The 19,114-nt window shown below is 42.7% G+C and overlaps 1 protein-coding gene across 5 annotated transcripts in view; it reads left to right on the top strand.

The window, feature by feature from the left end:
• Positions 1-19,114, top strand: part of si:dkey-178k16.1 (band 4.1-like protein 1) — a 32,889-nt gene that overhangs the window by 1,304 nt on the left and 12,471 nt on the right. For 4 of the 5 annotated variants that reach the window (XM_047331138.1, XM_047331137.1, XM_047331139.1 and 1 more), the window contains exons 2-9: positions 10,314-10,403; positions 10,740-10,889; positions 14,895-14,999; positions 15,799-15,841; positions 16,204-16,279; positions 17,438-17,656; positions 17,787-17,874; positions 17,961-18,113. In XM_047331138.1, the coding sequence (XP_047187094.1) occupies positions 10,332-10,403; positions 10,740-10,889; positions 14,895-14,999; positions 15,799-15,841; positions 16,204-16,279; positions 17,438-17,656; positions 17,787-17,874; positions 17,961-18,113 (906 nt within the window). In that variant the 5' untranslated portion in view covers positions 10,314-10,331. Of the gene's footprint in view, positions 1-733; positions 865-10,313; positions 10,404-10,739; positions 10,890-14,894; positions 15,000-15,798; positions 15,842-16,203; positions 16,280-17,437; positions 17,657-17,786; positions 17,875-17,960; positions 18,114-19,114 lie in introns of all 5 variants that reach the window. The other variant, XM_047331136.1, reaches the window with a different exon arrangement.

Genomic DNA, 19,114 nt, shown 5'->3' with positions numbered 1-19,114 from the left:
ATCCGTGCACGTCAGACCAGAAGTTACTAACATCCTTCTGTTCAACTGTCACTCCTTGTATATTCAGCTCCTTTGCCTTCAATGCACAGGCCACAGTACAGTAACTCCCAATCTCTGTGTTTGTGGAGGCAGAGTCAGAGAAGGGGCAAATTAAATCTTAAATCCATCCATCTGTCTATTCATGACTCCGTCTCTCCGTGCATCCTCCAGCCTCACTTTCCTTTCTTTCACCTGCTCCACTTTCAGCCTCCCTGGTGTGCATTACAATGGTGGAGCTATAAGCAGTGTGGTGCTTCTCTATAATGCGAAATTGCTTGTTATATTAAGGGCAAGGTGTGGATGCATTTGGTGTTAAAGGTCCTGTATATATTTATCTTCCAGTGTTTTATTGGTCGTTTTTAAGTACCAAAAATCTAATCCAATCTCAATGTAGTTTTACTTCTCTCTCATGCTTCTGTCTGCAGCTCTAGCAAGACTGATTTCTGAGTGATGCACAGCCAGGCCAACCACAAGTAATGGATTGTAGCCTTCTACTGTACATTAGTAAAACTCACTGGTAAATGCAAATGATGATGGTCAGTCAGTACTGTAGTGAGCCGAACAGACAGAATCCGATTCAGACATCTATGCTGATGGTTTGGAGCTGATCACTGGAGCCACGTTCTGCTGCAAATTCTTAGATCATGTGCCGGTGTCAGGCTAACCTTCCACAGTGTTGCACTGCAATTTTCAGGTCCAGTGCCCCGAGTGGCAGAGCCCCTGCTGCCCCTGGCTTCAGCTGACTCTCCTTGGCTGCTAGACCGGACCGGAACAGAGTCTTTGTGCATCGAGGCCAGCCAGGGGAGCATAACTGCAGAGAGGGAGGTGGGTGTGCGAGCAGCGGTGACAGCAATAGTTGAAGTTGCCGAGAGGATTACCAGGAGAAGGAGCAGTCTCCTTTTCTGTTTGCCGCCAGACCATATGGAGTTTTGAATGGGATTGATTTGGACAAGAGACCTGTGGCAAAGGATATCAAAGTAATCCAAAGGGAGAAGCTGATAAAGATGGTGGGACAGGCCGAACAAAACACTAATGAGATAGAGAATCGAATAAGGATTGAATAGCAGATGTCAGGTAACTGCTCGGAGAAATCCTGCAAGGTTAGACAGTGTCTGGCTGAGCCGTGCTGGGGCGGTGGCTTTACAAAGTCCTGACGGGCTGTGTGCATTTCTCCATGGATTGAGCGCATTGGCACTTCCACAGTGTTTATACTCTATTTCTAACCAACGAAGACAATGACATGTCATTATTTACAAAATGGCAGCATTGAATTCCTTCGGGGGGAAAAAAACGCAGGACAACACAATGTGCTCTTACAGAGCAATTCTGGTGTTCAGCTGAGGTGTATGTGAATGCCAGAGGGGCACCGTTATCTACCCAGTGTGCGCTGATTTCTGCCTGCCTGCTGGCCAAGGACGGATGCAAGGTAACGCTGGTGTTGCTGATGATCAGTCTGAATGTGACAGACAGTCAATGTGCTTGAGAGAGAGAGAGTTACTGACAGCGACAGCGAAGCGAAGAGCGCTGCACACACCGCTCTACGACGAGTCGATGGCGCAAAATGTCAAAGATCTTTATGTTGCGTTAGAAGACTGTTTGTACCATCGCCCCTCCAATGTTTTTTTTTTGTTATAGAGTAAAGCAGATTTATTTGAGTCATAGAAAAGAATCCACCACACCACATTGGCAGCTGCTGTTTATTGTAGCCTACGTTTCAAACAGATTTTTAAGCAACAAATGATCCTCCCCAAATGTGTGAAACTGACATGTCACAGCCCATCTTGTGTGTCCACAGTGACACACACAGCTCTCCGTCTTGTTTCACTGACCTTTTGTGTTCATGGCAAACCATTTCAATGCAGACTAGAAGATGTCCTATCCTACTTGAAACTGTTGGTCATCCCCTTCCACCCACCACCACTGTCTCAGTGTGCCCACCTCGACGTGAGCTGTCACACTCTTCAGTACAGTGCCGTGCTATGCTTCACTCCTTCCATCACATGAATGTGTCAAGTAGCTTAACAATGCCTACAGGCTCCTTTTTTTCTTCCCTTTCTGCATCTTACTTTGATATGCTTGACAGACAATGTTGGGTTACGGTACCCATGGCAACTGCATTTTAAATTTTTTCAACTCGATAAAAAATCATCATTATGTAGCTAGACGATTAGAATGGAGACAGTGTTTTAACTCTAGGTTATTGTATTCTGGTTACATAGTGTGACTGCTGTGATAAAGATGAATATAATCTCGGAGTTGTACGTCTGCACCTCAGCAAAGGAGGTTTGTTTGTTTGTCAGTCTGTCTGTTGGGGGGGATTCTTGTAAGGTTTTTTCCTTGATTCATTAGAGGAAGAGCCCTTTAAATTTTGTAGTGAATCTGTTTAAACGTAGTTTAACTGGTTGCACTTTCCTGGTTTCTTCTTATTTACTGTGTCCAGCTAAAGTCATGGTATTTACCAGGCGCCTAAATAACTCATGGAGTGCTAACAATAACAGCAATGGCTATATGATGTAATGCAATCAGTGACATAGCTTTGAAGGAGATATTAACTTTCAGAAGCTCATTGTGTGTGGAATCTGTCGAAGCTGTGACGATGAGGAGGAGTGGATTGGGAATGTATTAAATCGTACTATATTGCCCAATGACCAAATGCTACAGAATATTTTGTAAAAAGAAAAGTGTGAGTGAGTCAGTGAGTGTATTAACGGTATGTCAACTTGTCTACAATCAGTGTAACCCACGCTGTGGCTGTACATTAACGTTTTTTTGAAATAATCATATTTTTTGATAAAAAAAACATCTAAATAGGAGTTAGTGGTTTGTGTATTCCAATCATGGCCAAGGAATTCAAATTGCTTTTGACCTTTAATGTAATATACCCCTGTCTTGTTACATATCCGGACATGACCCCCTTCACTAAATGGTTGTAAGATTACGTTGGGCTGTAGAATGGAAGAGGCTGGCTACTCCACTTGTGTAAACTGATTAATATTTAAGGTGTTCATCCCATAAATCAAACGATGCCTTTTGACAGCTCATTTTGAGACATTACGCTGCCTGATTTGTTTTAATCAGCGAGGTTTAGCTTTACAATGACCCAGCCCCATGCTCTAATAATTCTGATATGCACATTTACCACCTTTTTTGACTCCAAGCGATAATGAGGCAGACACAGATAAGTTTGCGGTCTGTCTTTTCATATCAGCTCAAAAGGTGGAACTTAGCTCTTTAGATGTTCATGTGTAGAGACTGTATTAACCCCTGTAATTCCCTCTGCTGTAGAGTAGACCCTTCCCATAAGATAGTGCTTATGTCACATCAGGTGGCACAGCTGCCTCTGGCCTTGCTTTCTCTTGAACTTGTGGCCTCATTGGTCCGGTAACATATCATTTATGTCGATTGTGGTGTGACATGATCCGCTGCAGACTTAACAACTGTTCTACGCAGTCTGCTCCCAAGACTGCTGAGTGCCAACGGTTTGGAGACTGTGCATGGCTTCCCCTGAACAAGGACATCTTGCCACTCCCTCTCACCCAACCCCCACCGTCCTGTACCTGGTTTCCAAGAGCCAGCGTCTACCGAGCAAGGATTGATGGACTGGCTATGTATGCCATTAGAAGGGAAACGCTGATGATGAAGCGGAGATGTGGAGTGAGCTGCATGATAAAATGGCAAGGCTCATTGGGGGAGGTTCTGTGATTGGCTAATGCAGTGGGTGGCTTCTGTGGATGTCAGTGCTGATGTAGTGATTTATACCATATAATGATATTGCCTTCAAGCAACAGTAGCTACTTTAGATATGTCTGGATACACATTAATAATATAAAAAGCATAGCTAATAAAGCTAATTGTCATTGTAACTATTATAGTCTTGTACACTAAGAGTCTATAGCATGCTCACAGCCACAATGCTAACAATCGTGAATTAGCATATTAGCATGTTGCAGCTGAGTCTGATGGGGATGTCAGTAATTGTGCAAGTAGTATGTCATAAACCAAAGTATTGGACAGATTTGATGACAATCCATCCAGTGGTTGTAAAGATAAAACTAAAAATGTTAACCTCATGGATGTGGTAGGGGAATCATTAAGGGATCGCCTGAATCAAGAGGAGGACTCCTCTGGGTAAAATGAATTTGTTTTCAAAATTTCATATCAATCCCTCCAACAATCTATGCGATATTTTAATGTGGACCAAAGTTGGTGGCCTGAAAACTGGTCTTGCTATCCAAGGAGCTTGCATGGTTTTGGACAGAAAGGAGAGGCCGAGATCCAAATGCACATTCATTTGAATTATCCCTTGAAACCTCCTGAAATAGACAGCTGGTTTGGTCGGAGCAAACTGTCTTTGTTTCTGAGTGAAAATAATATCCCTTTACATCTCCAAATTAATAACTAGCCTAATTAACAGAAGTACAGTTTGGGGCATGCTTTGCTCATTTTTGTAAATGATGTAGGTACAAAAGTCATTCTGGCAAAGAGGAAGAACAGTACCTGGAGATCACAGGAAGCATCTTATCTAATAAGACCTCTTCTCGCTGCAGCACATTGCACATCGCTACTGCCACGCTACTATTACTACTGCTTTGTTGATGTAACACATTTTTAACAAGATTAATTATTTAGCGAGATGAACACTAAAGTATATGTCAAGAGGAGAAGGGGGTTGTAAAATGGGGTTGTCACCACGTTGGACCGGATGGGCAGCTCCTTTAGTTAGATCACTTCTGGATGATAATAACAAATAAAATATAACAAACCAAACAAAATTGGTTAATTACAAAAACAAATCATCACAAAAAACATTTGTAATTGTGTTACACATACTTTCCACAGCTACGTATATCATGCAGATAGTGGGATCAAGAGCACCACCAATGAATTCTGATACTTTGGTAGAGCCATATACACTACAACTAGCCTTTTTTGTTCTCTTTTTTTTGCATTTCAAATCAGGTGAACCGAGCCATTTTGCTCTTATGATTCTGCCCCTGTGAACTCTTGAACTTTGAGAAGTCATCTGTTTTTTGTCAGTGGACTTTTTTTGTTCGGATTTTTGTTTGTATTCTGTTTGTATTCTTGTTTTATTCAGTCTATATATGAACTATATAATACTATAATAAACACATGGTTAAGCTTAGAGCAGTCAATGTTTGGATAGGGTTAGACACAAAAACAATTAGGTAAAGGAAAATATCTCGGTTTGTGTAATAACCACTGCCTAAACCCTAAAGGAGATTTGTTGTCATGGTTGCTGTCATAGTTGTGGGAAAGTCACGAATTAGAAAAAATGAAATGAACAGCAGTCTCTTGGGTTTTGTCCACCAATCCATCCAACTCAACCTCCACCTGAGGGCTGGTCTTTCTTCACCTGACTTCTTCCATTGCTCTCATGTCTATGACCATTACTGGAATCCACAAGCTGTTGTGTCTGTTTCTCCTGCAATGTATTTTTGAGATGCTGGATGTGAACGATTCCTCGTGTCCACCTGCTGACGAAGGATGCGCCTGCCGGAAGACGCATCAATTACTGTGGCCTCTAAAGTCAGCGTCTTTGCTTGACAGATGGCTTGAAGACAAATGGGCACAGGCGGGCCGTGGTGAATGGTGCATCATGGGACATCATCATGCCCTAGATGATCAGCCATTACGTCCGTTGCTATCTGCCAATTTTTAATACGATTAATGTTTTGGGGCGTCTCTGTGTCTGTGCTTGGCCTCCTTGTCGGAGAAGTGTTGACGTTCTACAGTTTGAGGCTCCTTTCCACTTTAGAAGCGTCTTTTAAAAGTCTTTCGGGCGAATGTTCAGTAATGATTGCTGTCAATCTGGCCTGATGCTGAAATGTAGATCGCAGAGGTCATTTAGAGAGCAGACTGACATGGCATGGCAAATAGAGTCCTAAATGAGAGCACTCAATGATAAGGCATGTGTATGGCTGAGGATAGTATGTCGATTTTTGCTTATCTGCGTCTCGTCTTAGAACCGTGACTGATCACCCAAGCACAGCTTGTCTATTCAATGCCTGCGGTGTTCTGTTACACACTAGAACAGACAACACTTCTAATGAAAACAAAGCACATTGCATTGTCATGTTCGCTTTTCATGCCAAAAGAAGACACAGCAAAATGTGATTAACAATGCTAGAAATGTGGAGGACAGTGCTTTGCTGTGGGAAAACACAAGTTTACAGATGTCTCATATTTTAGCACTTTCCTGGACCATCTGCACCATCTACTTGTGTTGTGACAGTCAACCTAGGAGGTGTAAATAAATAACCTGACTGAATTACAAGATTTGCACTGGTGTTTGTTATGTTGGTGTATGCTTTGTGACACCAGTGGAGAGAGAGTGAGGTCATGTCGTCTGTACTTTTAAGGTTTACAGGTTTAAATTCTATAAGAGAAAGTTAAACATGGAGAGATTTAAAGTCTAATTCTTGTATTTGTCCACTTAATATCTAGCAAGCAAAGAACTATCCATGACTGCTGCCACACTACTTGCTGTTTCTACTGTTGCTTCATCAGTGAGACACGATTGATCATTTATCAATATTAAAACTAAGATATATGTCAAGAGGAGAATTTAAGGTTTGCATGTGAAAAAGTAAAATATTTTTGAATCAATTTTATGGAAGCCTGGCAGTAAAAAAATAAGCATTAAGTGCTTACTTGTTTTATATTTTGTCAGAACCACATAATGGTCAGAGAGCCGTTGTTGGGTGATCATGACTTAAAATCTAACAAGCTTAATAAAACCAGTGTCGTCATCAAAAGGTCAATTCGTAAAAAACAACAATAACAGAACCCATTACAAAAGCCATGTTTTACATCTTTCCTACTTAGATTATATTTGAATGATATGGTGTTGAGCTCCACAAATTGAATTCTGTGTTGTCAGATACTGTCGCCACTAGTCTCTGTGTGAGGGAACCTTTGAATCAAGTGAACTGGTATTCTTGGGGGGAGTTTGAAGTGGCTGCCTCCTACGACTGAAAGTTAAACGTGGATCGATTTAAAATCCAATTCCAGTATTTGTCCAGTAAGTATCTTTAAGCCAAAGAAAATGAAAGAAATAACAATACGCATTTCCTTAACAGAAGATTATTATTTCAATTCAGGGAGGACTCTGCTATAATCTTGGCTCTACCAACAGACTGACACACTGCCAAAGCCGTCTGTGTGGAACTCACAGTTAATAGACCAGAGTGGAAGCTGTCTGGGATTATTTTGGTTGTCTATGACTCAAGCAAATGTTAAAACCAGTAGTGCAGGATCTCAGTTCTGTCTGACAGTAAAATAAATTTAGTTGGATAATCATCCAAATATAAACACTTTCCCAAATCTAGCCTGAGACTGTCCTTATTTGGTCCATAAACTTCTGAAGTGCGAATAAATAAAGGTATTTCTGTCTTATTTAAGTAAAGAAAAGCAAACTCACCCACTATTTTTGGAGGTCTTCAGTCCTGCACATTGTTTGCAGAGCTTCACCTCCTCAGCTGCAGTCACACTTCACTGGGACTCCTTGATGCTTGTTGTTTGAAGTTCGAGGGCCCAACGACAGAAGACCTGCTAATGGGATTCTGTTTGAAGACAGTGGCTGTTAACACGAGTTTTGAATGTAAGCCGGCCCTGCGCCTCACACACATCTCGGTCTCCATCATCGGCCTCACACAGATGATTAGATGTGTGGGGACCATAACTGATGCGGAGCCAGGGTGATTGAATCGAAGTGTGGCCCAAACGAAAGAAGTGATTGGCCTCGCGAAACACGGTGCGTGTGAAATGAGCGGCCCACAGTTTCTGGCGCTGATCTTTTAGGATTCTTCTCAAGCTCGCTGGTGATTGGCTGACACCTTGTTCTGACAGCTGCTTCGTGGGTTTGCCGTTCACACGCAGCAGGGGTGTTACAGTGGACAGGAGGAGAACTGACATTCCTCAGAGAAATGACGTCAGATGAGAGAGTGAGAGATGGCAAGGGGAAAGAATGGACATTTGAACCCTCAATTTAAAACAGTGATCATATGAAATGTAAATTAATCAGATATTTAAGGCAGAGGAGCATTATTGTGGCCGAGGCACACCCTAACCTCTTTGTGCCTTGTTGCATGTCAACTCCCCATAGTTCTGCTTCTTGGCAGTACAGAACCGATTAAAGGCCAACAAAAATAAAAAGCAGAATTTATGGCTCTGTAATTTTGTAGAAATCAATATCATATTGATTTCTCGAGCCCTGAGTGCAAAGGCTCTGTCGCCTTCAGTTTTCAACCTGTTCACCGGAACAGTGAGAAGGACTCAGGCGGAGATATTTTTAGACGAGAGGGCGGACGTTTTTTGACGAGACACTATTCTGCATCTTCAAAATGTACTCTATCCACATATTGTAAATGCATTCATGTAAATTCACCGCTTTGCCTTGTCTGACTTTGACACTGTCTCATTGCATAAACATGAGACGGATCGGGCAAAATTTACGCAGGGAAATCTTTTGGAAAAATGAATTCATCTTTCCTTTGTATTTAACAACACAAAATGCATAACTTTGGTAAAAAAATCAATTGTATTGTTACTGATTAATTTGATGGAAACAACTCCCAGCCTCTTCCATCTGCAGGCTGGGAGTGTGACATCTGCACAGACAGACTGCGCTCCTCTTTGATCTGGCGTCCTTATGCAGAGGGAGGCCAAACCGACCACGAAAGCTGAGACGCGATGTGTTCCCGCCTCCTGCACTGTAAACACAGAAATATCGTCAGACAACAGGTTGAGGAAATAATTGTTAATCAGGGCCTCTTGTCTGGGAGCAAATACTACCATCTTTTCCTTTACAAACATCTTGGTGGGTGTTATTAGACTAAATTAGACTTGTGTCCTGCTCCTCCTTAATGACAGTTTTCCCCAGAAGCTTTGTACTTTTCATCGGCGCCCATTTCCCTTCCTTCCTAATCCCTTCCTCTCGTTAATCTCATGCCTTATTTTACGCTTTTTCCACATTTTTCACGTCCAAGCTTCGAGGTTTACTTTACAAACGTCCTCAAAAACGTGATGAAGTGCGTATTTATAGAAGTTAATTGTTATTACTAGTAGTTTTTGGCTGTTAAACACTTTACAGGTAGCCCTAATTGCAGTTCTCTCCAATTCTAAAAACAATATTACACACATCATGGGCTAACACATTTCAATATCGTAAGATAAACAATATATCCAAGGGAAGAAGGAACCTAATAATTTAGCAATTACCACATTATATTTTTGCCGGACTGGAAAAAGAAACCACCGACTTAAAACCCTAAAACCGTCCCACCACAAACCACCAATCTCTTGGCTGAAGTGAAAGAATTTTAACAGCCGCCGCCGATTCCAGAGAAAATGACTCGCGTTATCTTGAGAATTTTAAGCTGACATATTAAGAATGTTAAACCCATGACCCCAAGCTCACTTTTTCCTAATAAAGCAATAGATTGAATCAGGGCTTAATCTCGGACAATTGGTTTGTCTTTGCAGTAAGACCTAATCTGAATATAAGCTTCTTCTTCTTCTACTGCATGTCACCGTGCAAGGGTCCAGCTCGGTTATAGCAGTGGTCACCTTCAAATGACAGGCCTCATCTGTCTCCAGCTCTCCTCAATATTGTATCAGCATCGCCGTATTTCTCACTCTGCAGCCCTTCTCCTTCCCTCTGCCTGGTGTCTCTCCCCTCATCACCTCTGCCTTTCATTCTCTTTCCTTCCTCCTGTCTCATCCTCAGATTGTTGTCATGTTCCCGGTGCCCCCCCCCCCCCACCCTCTCTCTAATTCTCTATCTCAGTATGTCTGCTGTCTTGTGCCCTGCCGCAGGGCTCTCTGGCTGATTTAATTTGCTATCTCCTTTGGTAGTGTGAGAAGGGAGCGTCCTGAAGGCAACGCTCTTCATGCAGAGTGCTCCCGTGGGAGGCGATGAGCCAGCACTGGCGGAGCTGCTCTCTTTCTCTCCTTCACTGTCCCCGTATGCACAATGACCACGCGTGTGAGAGAGACGCTCACAATCTGCATAGTGGTAGAGGATAATTAAAGATAGCATAGCTGCTGTCAGCTGCAAAGGGAATTGGTCGTGGTGTCGACCCATGTGTCGTTTATTTTGCCAGCCAATACACAGCGAAGATGCCGGCAAAGTGTTTTGCTCACATCTCACGAGCGGATTCCATCAGGAGTCGGTACAGACGGATTAGACTTTTAGCAGCGGTAAACACTCCACAGATTTGATGTTGACTGAATATGCTTCTGTGTTGTTGCAGGACTGCAATCCATTTTCTATGACAACAGAGAAGGCTTCGGCTGAGGAGACGACGAGCGCAATGGAGGGTGACGCCGTGAGGACCAGTCAGGTGGGAGCGCTGGGGAACTCGCAGCAGCCGTAGATCATTCCACCCAGGCCTCTCAATCACTCAGGGGCCTTCCAGGTTTTCTGCTTGATATGCAAAGCAACTAGCCGCCTCTGCTGCTGCCAGCAACTTAACATCTTAGCATATTTGGGCGGCAGCTCACGGTGACTCATGCATTTGATGATTGCTTTGCGCAATCAAAGATTTTAGATTTAAATCACTTTGCAAGTTGAGCACATAATGCATCCTGAGAGTCAGAATTCAAATGTTCAAATGAAGGACAAACATAGAGTGATCTGAAGCCCAGTCACTTAGAGGAAGTGTTTTTTTCTTGCCCAGGTTCATGAGGACCATGGGGACATGGATGATAGCTCAGACCAGACCCCCAGCAAAGCCTCCAGATCCCCGCAGAAAAGCAACAAGCGGCCCAAGACTGTCCCTGTCAAAGTCACTCTGCTCGACGGCTCAGACTATGAGGCTGCAGTTGAGGTATGTTCATTCACTGTTTGTCAGCAAGCATGGAGAGAATGATCGAATGATAAATCCATGCAGACTTTAACATAAAATTGTGATTTAAACACTTTCACAACTTTTTTTATAGGTTTGAACATCACACATGATTAATAACAATATTTGTTTTGCTGATATTTGGGAAAAAACACTGCAAAGAAATGGTCATAGAGGTTTAGCCAAAATTATTCAGAGAAGAAAACAAAAGTAAACAATACAAAATCTGCTATGGGTGCAGTGTGCACACCCACAGTTTTCTTTGCGATGATTGATTATTTTTGACATAGCATTGCTAACCACCTGTTTTTATGTGCATTTTCAATTTGTGTACAAGAAAATCAAAGTCGAGATGTTGGAAATTCAAAGAAGCTTGACTAAGGTGGAAACTTTGCTGAATTAAATAAGTACACAAATCTTGATGTGCATTAAGAATGCGATCTATGAATAAGTTTATCTTGATGTGTTATAGTCCCGATATTGAAATAACAGTAGTTGATACAAGCATGTATAAATTACCTTTTTTGGGGGGGAAATTCTAGAAATGAATTTGTTCTTCATAAAGATGAAACATTGACTACCTTTATTTTACCTCCAAATAAATTTATATAGAGAGATACTTTGGTTAAACTGTCTGCTTGTTCACAACTAGCCCTCACAACCTGTCTGATCATTTGACAACTTGCTTCTTTGTCGAGGGAATAGCGCCAGATCTCTGCTTGTTTACAAATTGTTCATAACTGATGGCAATGATGGCCATAACTGAAAAATTCAAGAGACCTTTTCCTTGGCAGGATCACATAAGCATATGTGATATATGTAAGCATAACTTAATTATTTAACCATTTGCAATTCGTCAAACATGCAGAAGCATAATTAGGAAAAATAATTAGGACTTCAAAAGGTTGTATTATTGTTCTGCGTGGCTCTTAATAGTAAAATTTTAGGATGCTGGTGCACACCTCATCCGTTTGAAAGGAGATGTTGACTCAGCACAGTCCACCACAGTACACCTCAGTGGGATATAGTCTCTCTCAGTAATATATGCTACTGAGTCAGGAAATGCAGCTCCGCTGCTATTCTCCCCGAGAGGGGGAGTGACGGGGAGAGGGAGGTGAGACAAACTCTGCATTGTGGGGGATGGAAGGCTCAGATGAGCAATCTCCAGCTTTCGTGAATCGTGACTCTGTCGCCTTTTGTGTTTGTAAACAGACGGGTGAATTCCCGACACTTTTGGTTTATTTGAATTTCACAGTAGCCTACGCGCTCATCACCACAAAATGAATTTGCCCCTGGGTATAAAAATGACTCCTGAGGAAGAGAAAGAGATGTTGCAGGGTGTTTGGGGTGTTCCACAACGGAGGGGAATACTGTGCAGGACTTGCAGAGCTGCCATGAAGCACATTAAAGCAAGCCCCCGAGCCCATTGGCCCCTGCGGCTGATGGAGTGTGATGGGAATGATCTTCTTGGCGGTTCGACCTAATTCATGTCAACTATATTCCTTTTTATGGCTTACTGCCTCCCACGTGACCTCACATATGTTACTTACAAGAGGCGGCGAGTGGAGGAATATGTCGGGAGTCCTGACTGAGGCATCACACGCACATTCTCCTTCAACTCAACCCTCAATCTCTCCCTCTGTCTCGGTTATGTGCATGCATACGCATTTCTTCATGTCACCTGGCCAGTGACACTAGAGGTATTGGACTTTGGCAGGAAATCCATGCGGTTGACGGATGAGTGCTCTTGTGTTTGACCGGGGAGAAAATAGAATGGGATGAGGAAAGAGGAGGAGGAGGAGGAAAAGAGGCGGGGAGTGGGGGAGGTGGAGAGTAAGACAGAGGGTGGGGGAGATGCCACGGAGTGCTTGTTTGTGTACGTTAGTACGTAGTGTGCTTATCAGTGTGTACAAATGAAAAAAGGGGCAGGAGGGTACATGATGATGAATGTAGTGAGATCATTATTTTAATTGGAGTCATGATGTTCGCTCAACAAACAGGCCCTGATGATAAAAACACAGGGAAGCAGCCTCGGCCACCTATCGATGTTTGGCTCCCAACAGTATAGATATTGATTGAGTTCAGTGCATTTACACTCTGCATTCCAAATGGAAAGCCACAGTATTAAAACTCTAGTTTTTACTTTAAGCACTTTAAAGCAAAGGTCACTTCTTTGCCCATAGCAGCCTCAGTGCAGCATTATATGAATTCTTATTCATTTGATTGAGAGACGAATTGCTTTATAATGGTTATGCTCTTGAGAGCGCCCATTTTTTTATTGAAATACCATACTATGCCGCTCCATAATACAATGTTGCGCAGGTAAATGAAATGGTACAATTCATTTATCTAGCATGTGTTGTTGCAGGTTTTCGTATAGTTGCTCTCAGACAGGCACTGAAGTTACAGAATATACTGGAAATTAGCTTTCTGAATCTGACAATCTCCTGCTCCATGTTCATGTCTGAAAAAAGCTTAAAAGTGAAAGGACGTAGCACCGTAGCTATGAACAAAGCCATGTTAAGTATATATTAATAGTTTTTGCATTATTCATTTAATTCCACAGTGCAATATTTTGACTTGCATGATTTAAAAAGAGTAAGTTCGATGGATTTACCTTCTCCTTGGCCCTCCGTTAATCCATTCACACGCGGTCTCTCCTCATCTTGTTTGAATCGGGGAGGCTAGCAAAAATGGATTCCTAGGATTATACATGGTTGCTAAGGCAATCAGCTCACAGAACTAGTTACAGAAAAACTGGAGCCAATTGGAGCGACAGCAAAATCTCATCAGCTGCTCTGGAATTGGTTGCCATGCATGGGGAACCACGTGCGATGATTGTTGCAATTTCATTTAGTTAGAAAATGGAATTCGTTCTCCCCAAAAAAATTCTCTGACTGCAGCTTCTGCCTGTTAATCAGCGATATACTTTCGCTGCTTTGTCCATAAGCAGCCTCAGTGCTGCATAATATAAATTATTATCTATTTGATTGAAGGACGGATCGTGGTCCAATGTTTAATTGATGAGCCTTTCTTCAATTTTTTAAAAGTATGCAGACTCTGCTGCCAGCGTTTCTTACAAGTGCTGAACAAAGCTGTGTGATGGCCTGGTAGTAACGAGAGATAGAGGGAGTGAGATGAGACACACACACACACACACACACCACACACACACACACACACACACACACACACACACACACACACACACAGACAGACAGACAGACAGAGGGGACCTATTACTTCTGTTTCCATGGTAACGGTTGCCTCATTGCTTTGTCGCCATAGGAGCCAGGTTTCCCTTGGAGATGAAACTGGCATGGGTGTGCCTATGTGGGTCTGTGCATGTGTTTGGAGACAATATTTTGCCAAGGCTGTCTGTGCAACCCACTGATGCCTCGCCTTCCGCCCTGAAGGGCTTGGAAAGAAAATAGGTGTGGTCCGCTGAAACGACGCCGACGCACAATGCAATGCCCCCCCTTGTACAGGCACACAGAGTGGAGCTCCTCCCACTCAGCGGGGGAGAGGACAGACTGGAAGCATCGCTCAGACCACAGCTCGGGTGGCTTGTGTCACTAATACTTCTGCCTCCTTTGTGAACAACAAGAAACAAAAGAGAAGAAAAAAATACTTGTGTCCAGTAAAATAAAACCAAGCTATTGATTTACTCTACAACCAACCCCTGAATTATAGGATTCCTACAGTGGCTTTTCAGAATCAGTAAGGTCCCATTACAGTTAAAGCCAATACAAATAAATATGGGTCTAATATGGGTATTAAGCAGTGGGCCAGCAGATGCCTCACAGTTTAAAAGGGCATGTGTCCCCCTGTTTGGTTTTACACAGTACATTTTGCACAGGAAACTGTTCTGTGTCACCTGCCCACCTGCTGTGTGTTTTTATGATTGTGTGTGTGTGTGTGTGTGTGTGTGTGTGTGTGTCTGTGTGTCTGTGTGTCTGTGTGTGTGTGTGTGTGTGTGTGTAACAGAAATTTGCCAAGGGCCAAACCCTGCTGGACATGGTGTGTGGCCATCTGAACTTGCTGGAGAGGGACTACTTCGGCCTGTCTTTCCAGGACACGGATAACTCCAAGGTCAGACCCACACAAAAACAAACACATCAGGATAGCTTACCCAGGGAAATTTCACTCCTTTTAATTCATTCAAAGGTCTATAACTCGTGTGAAGCTGTGGCTAAACCTCACACCGGACTCCAATTTTGTCTCCCTATTAGAGACTGTCCTGAGATGTGCTGGTATGAAGTCCAAAATGTGTGAGACCTCTTATGTACACACAGATGCATGTTTACACTGGGTGTTTGTCACTTGTCTAAATTTGTATTATTATTATATTAAATGTGTTGAAAATAAATGTAGTGCATTTTTTTATTTCTTATTAATGGATGCTAACAAATAGATTATTGACTGTTTTGGATGCACAAGGTCACAGATTTCTGAGCAAATGCCAACCAGCAGCCAACCAGCCCATTTACTCCACTTGATTTTCCAGGTATCATGAAGCAGTGAGTCCCTGATTGCCCTTTAAACTGTGCTCAACCACTTACAGCTTGAAAGTGGCATACATGGCCTTTAACTTTTCAAAATGTGATTAGACAGTGTGGCCTTTTAAAAATGGTGCACCGGGTCCACGGTGCACCATGGAAGCTCTAGTGACATTAGGCGATGGGAGTTGGATTCCGCTGGCATTTATCGTCCCACTATTGATGCTTTCAGAGTTAATAGAAGCTCTCATCCATATTCTTGTAGGATGAAAGCGTTAGTCTCTCAATTTGTGGGGTGCGGTACTTGTAAGGGGCTCTTAAATATGTGAATGTGACTGCTTTTGTTGAGGTCAAATTTCTTAAAGGGGTCTGTCCCTTTCCTCTTTTATCAGAATTGGTTGGATCCTTCCAAAGAGATTAAGAAGCAAATTCGGGGTAAGTGCAGCGCACACACACACACACACACACACACACACACAGACACACAGAGAGACACACACACACACACACACACACACACACACACACACACACACACACACACACACACACACACACACACACACACACACACACACACACACACACAGAGAGACACACAGAGAGACACACACACACACACACACACACACACACACACACACACACACACACACACACACACACACACACACACACACACAGACACACAGAGAGACACACACACACACACACACACACACACACAAACACACACACACACACACACACACACACACAGACAGTCCTTTACAACCTTACCGGTGGTTTCTCCACAGTTGGCGCCTGGATTTTCGGATGTTCTGTCAAGTTTTACCCTCCAGACCCGTCCGTGCTCATTGAAGACATCACCAGGTACGTCTGAATACAACAACAGGGATATTTATTAACTCGTAGTTAATGAATGCTGGTTTGTTTCGGAGGTTCAACACTAGTGCACTGAGTTGCTCAGAGGACCTTTTTGCTGTGGCGTGATTTATTGGAAGAACAAAGGCCAGTAAACACAGTTGATAAGATTGAAGACAATGTGTTGACTTCAGTGTCAAGAAGCAACAGTGAAACTGTTAAAACAGACTTTGGCAACAAAGTTGCTGCTCATGATCACAAAGCTCTCTAGCATCGACAGTGGCAGCACTTATTAGTGTCATAATCAAGACCAAATCAAAGCACACTACTTGTAACACTGTAATTGTCATAGAGTTCTGGGAATCGTGGTGCTTATACATTCCTGAAACAGTGTCTGTGTTACTCTTATATAGTCCAGATCACAGTGATAAGACTTCTTTTTTGAACTTTTATCTAAACGTTGTCTCAATGAAAACTGGCTTTATTATTAATTCGATTATCCATTTAATGCTAGACACAGCCTAGAACTAAATGTTGACTGAGAACTGCGGATTACCCCCAATACGCCGAGAATTTTACTGTAGAACAGGCAAAAAAGTGGCATGACAGGACCAACGTCTAAGGCGAAAACATAAACAGCTTGTGTGATGTGGTAAAGTAAGAAAATATATATATATATATATATATATATATATATATATATATATATATATATATATTTATCTTATTGGTAAGATAAATGAAACTGTATTTCTAAGGCACAGCAGTAGCCTACTTTGTGTTGAATGCTAATATGCTTACACCCGAATGTCAGCAGGATCGATGTTTACAATGTTACTCCGTCTTATTTTAGCAAGCTAGCAAGGGAACCTTTTCTAATTAGCACTAACCATAAAGTACAGGTGAGGCCGACAGGGTCATTCGTTTTTCAGGTACTTTGTTGAACACCAAAGCATTGGACAGAGTAAAATTTCCCTCTGAGGACGGCACTAAATTACATCCCGGTGATCACCAAAGTCATTAAGATTCATCCCCTGAGCGCCATGAATGTGTCTGTGAAATAAAAATTGAATCTAATACCTGATTTTACATGGACACATCGACACTTCTTGCATCGCTATTAGCTCGAGTCAGCGTAGTGTTTTGTGCATCTCTGTGTTTTTTCAGGTACTACCTGTGCCTGCAGCTGCGGGACGACATCCTGTCGGGACGACTGCCCTGCTCGTTTGTCACCCACGCTCTTCTGGGCTCCTACACCGTCCAGGCAGAGGTGGGAGACTACGAGCCTGAGGAACACGGCCCCGACTACGTCAGCGACTTCCGATTTGCCCCCAATCAGACACGTGAGCTGGAGGAGAGGGTGATGGAGCTTCACCGCAACTACAGGTACAGAGGACAATACGGCTTCATTAAATGAAATTTACTGCCGTAAGGATAATGGAAGAGGCTTTTTCTATTTATTTCATGGGAGGAATGTAAAAGGAGTGATGCATCATGTCTGACATTCGTATCAAAGGGGAATGAGTCCAGCGGAGGCCGAGGTTAACTTTCTAGAAAATGCCAAGAAGCTCTCGATGTATGGAGTGGACCTGCATCACGCTAAGGTACAGAGATAATACTCCCCTCCTTTTCAGCTGTCAGTGCACATTTGTTATGACTTATTTTGTTACTTTATCCCGTTGTTCACCAGGATTCAGAAGGAATTGACATAATGCTCGGAGTGAGCGCCAACGGTCTGCTCATCTACAGAGACCGCCTCAGGATCAACCGGTTCGCCTGGCCAAAAATCCTCAAGATCTCCTATAAAAGAAGCAACTTCTACATTAAGATCCGCCCGGGAGAGGTGGATAACAACTATAATTATCTTGTCTTTTTGCATCTGGCTTGACTTAGTATGTGTTCACTGTGCAATTACTGCATGCACCACCCCAACCAGAAGAGCTTGTGACGGAGTCACTGTATTTCATGGTTTCACAGTTGTTTAAATTACATCGTTGTCTCTCTCGACATGTCCCAAGCAGCATGAATAGTAATTTCATGGTTTGATAAAAGAGTTATTTCTGAGATTTATTCGCTGCAAACGATGTGACAACTGACGGGGAGTATTTTTTTCCAGACATTATTTATAGCCCCTCAGAGCTTCTGTTCTTAAATATTAGGCTGGTGCGTGATGCTTTTGTTCCTCTTCTCCTCCTCCTCTCACTCTCTGCGGTGACTTTAAAGCCTGATTAGCCCGTCATGAGGATTTGCACCTACATCAAGGATTTTAGGGCCACATTACGCTCGCTCTGGTTTTCCACTCCCTGAAATTATTATGATTTGCTGTTTTTTTTCCCTCTTCATTCTTTGGCCTTGCGGGAATGTGGAGTGTGTTTTATATCCACAGTTAAACTGGCATTGACATCTTCATAGTGAATACCACGGCCATTCTGTGCAGTTACTTTGTTCTGCAGATATAGCCTCTTAAGTCAGCTGTCACTTCCGATTTGCCTGGAGGGTTGTCATTGTGTTTTGAAGTCCCTTTTCATTCTGTGCCCACAGAATTTTTGTGTGGAACAAAAGTCGGCTTGTCCTCGTGAAGGGACCACTCTTTATGTTTAAAGACCTGTTATATTGCTAATAACCTATTGATCTGAAAGCTTCTGTTCACACCGCTGAACGCCTGATGGAGTGACCGCATGAACGGTTAATTCGTAGGTTGGTTAGAGATGGAAAATCTACGTGACATGGCTAATGCAAGAATATATTTCTACAAGTAAACAGATTGATTTTTCCATCGATGCGGAGTAAGCACAATTCCCCCCACCACCCCTCCATCTGTCCCCACGTTCACTCCCTTCACTC

This window comes from Scophthalmus maximus, chromosome 3 (assembly GCF_022379125.1).
Source record: "Scophthalmus maximus strain ysfricsl-2021 chromosome 3, ASM2237912v1, whole genome shotgun sequence".
Taxonomy (NCBI): Eukaryota; Metazoa; Chordata; class Actinopteri; order Pleuronectiformes; family Scophthalmidae; genus Scophthalmus; species Scophthalmus maximus.
This window is presented reverse-complemented; position numbering and strand designations above follow the sequence as displayed.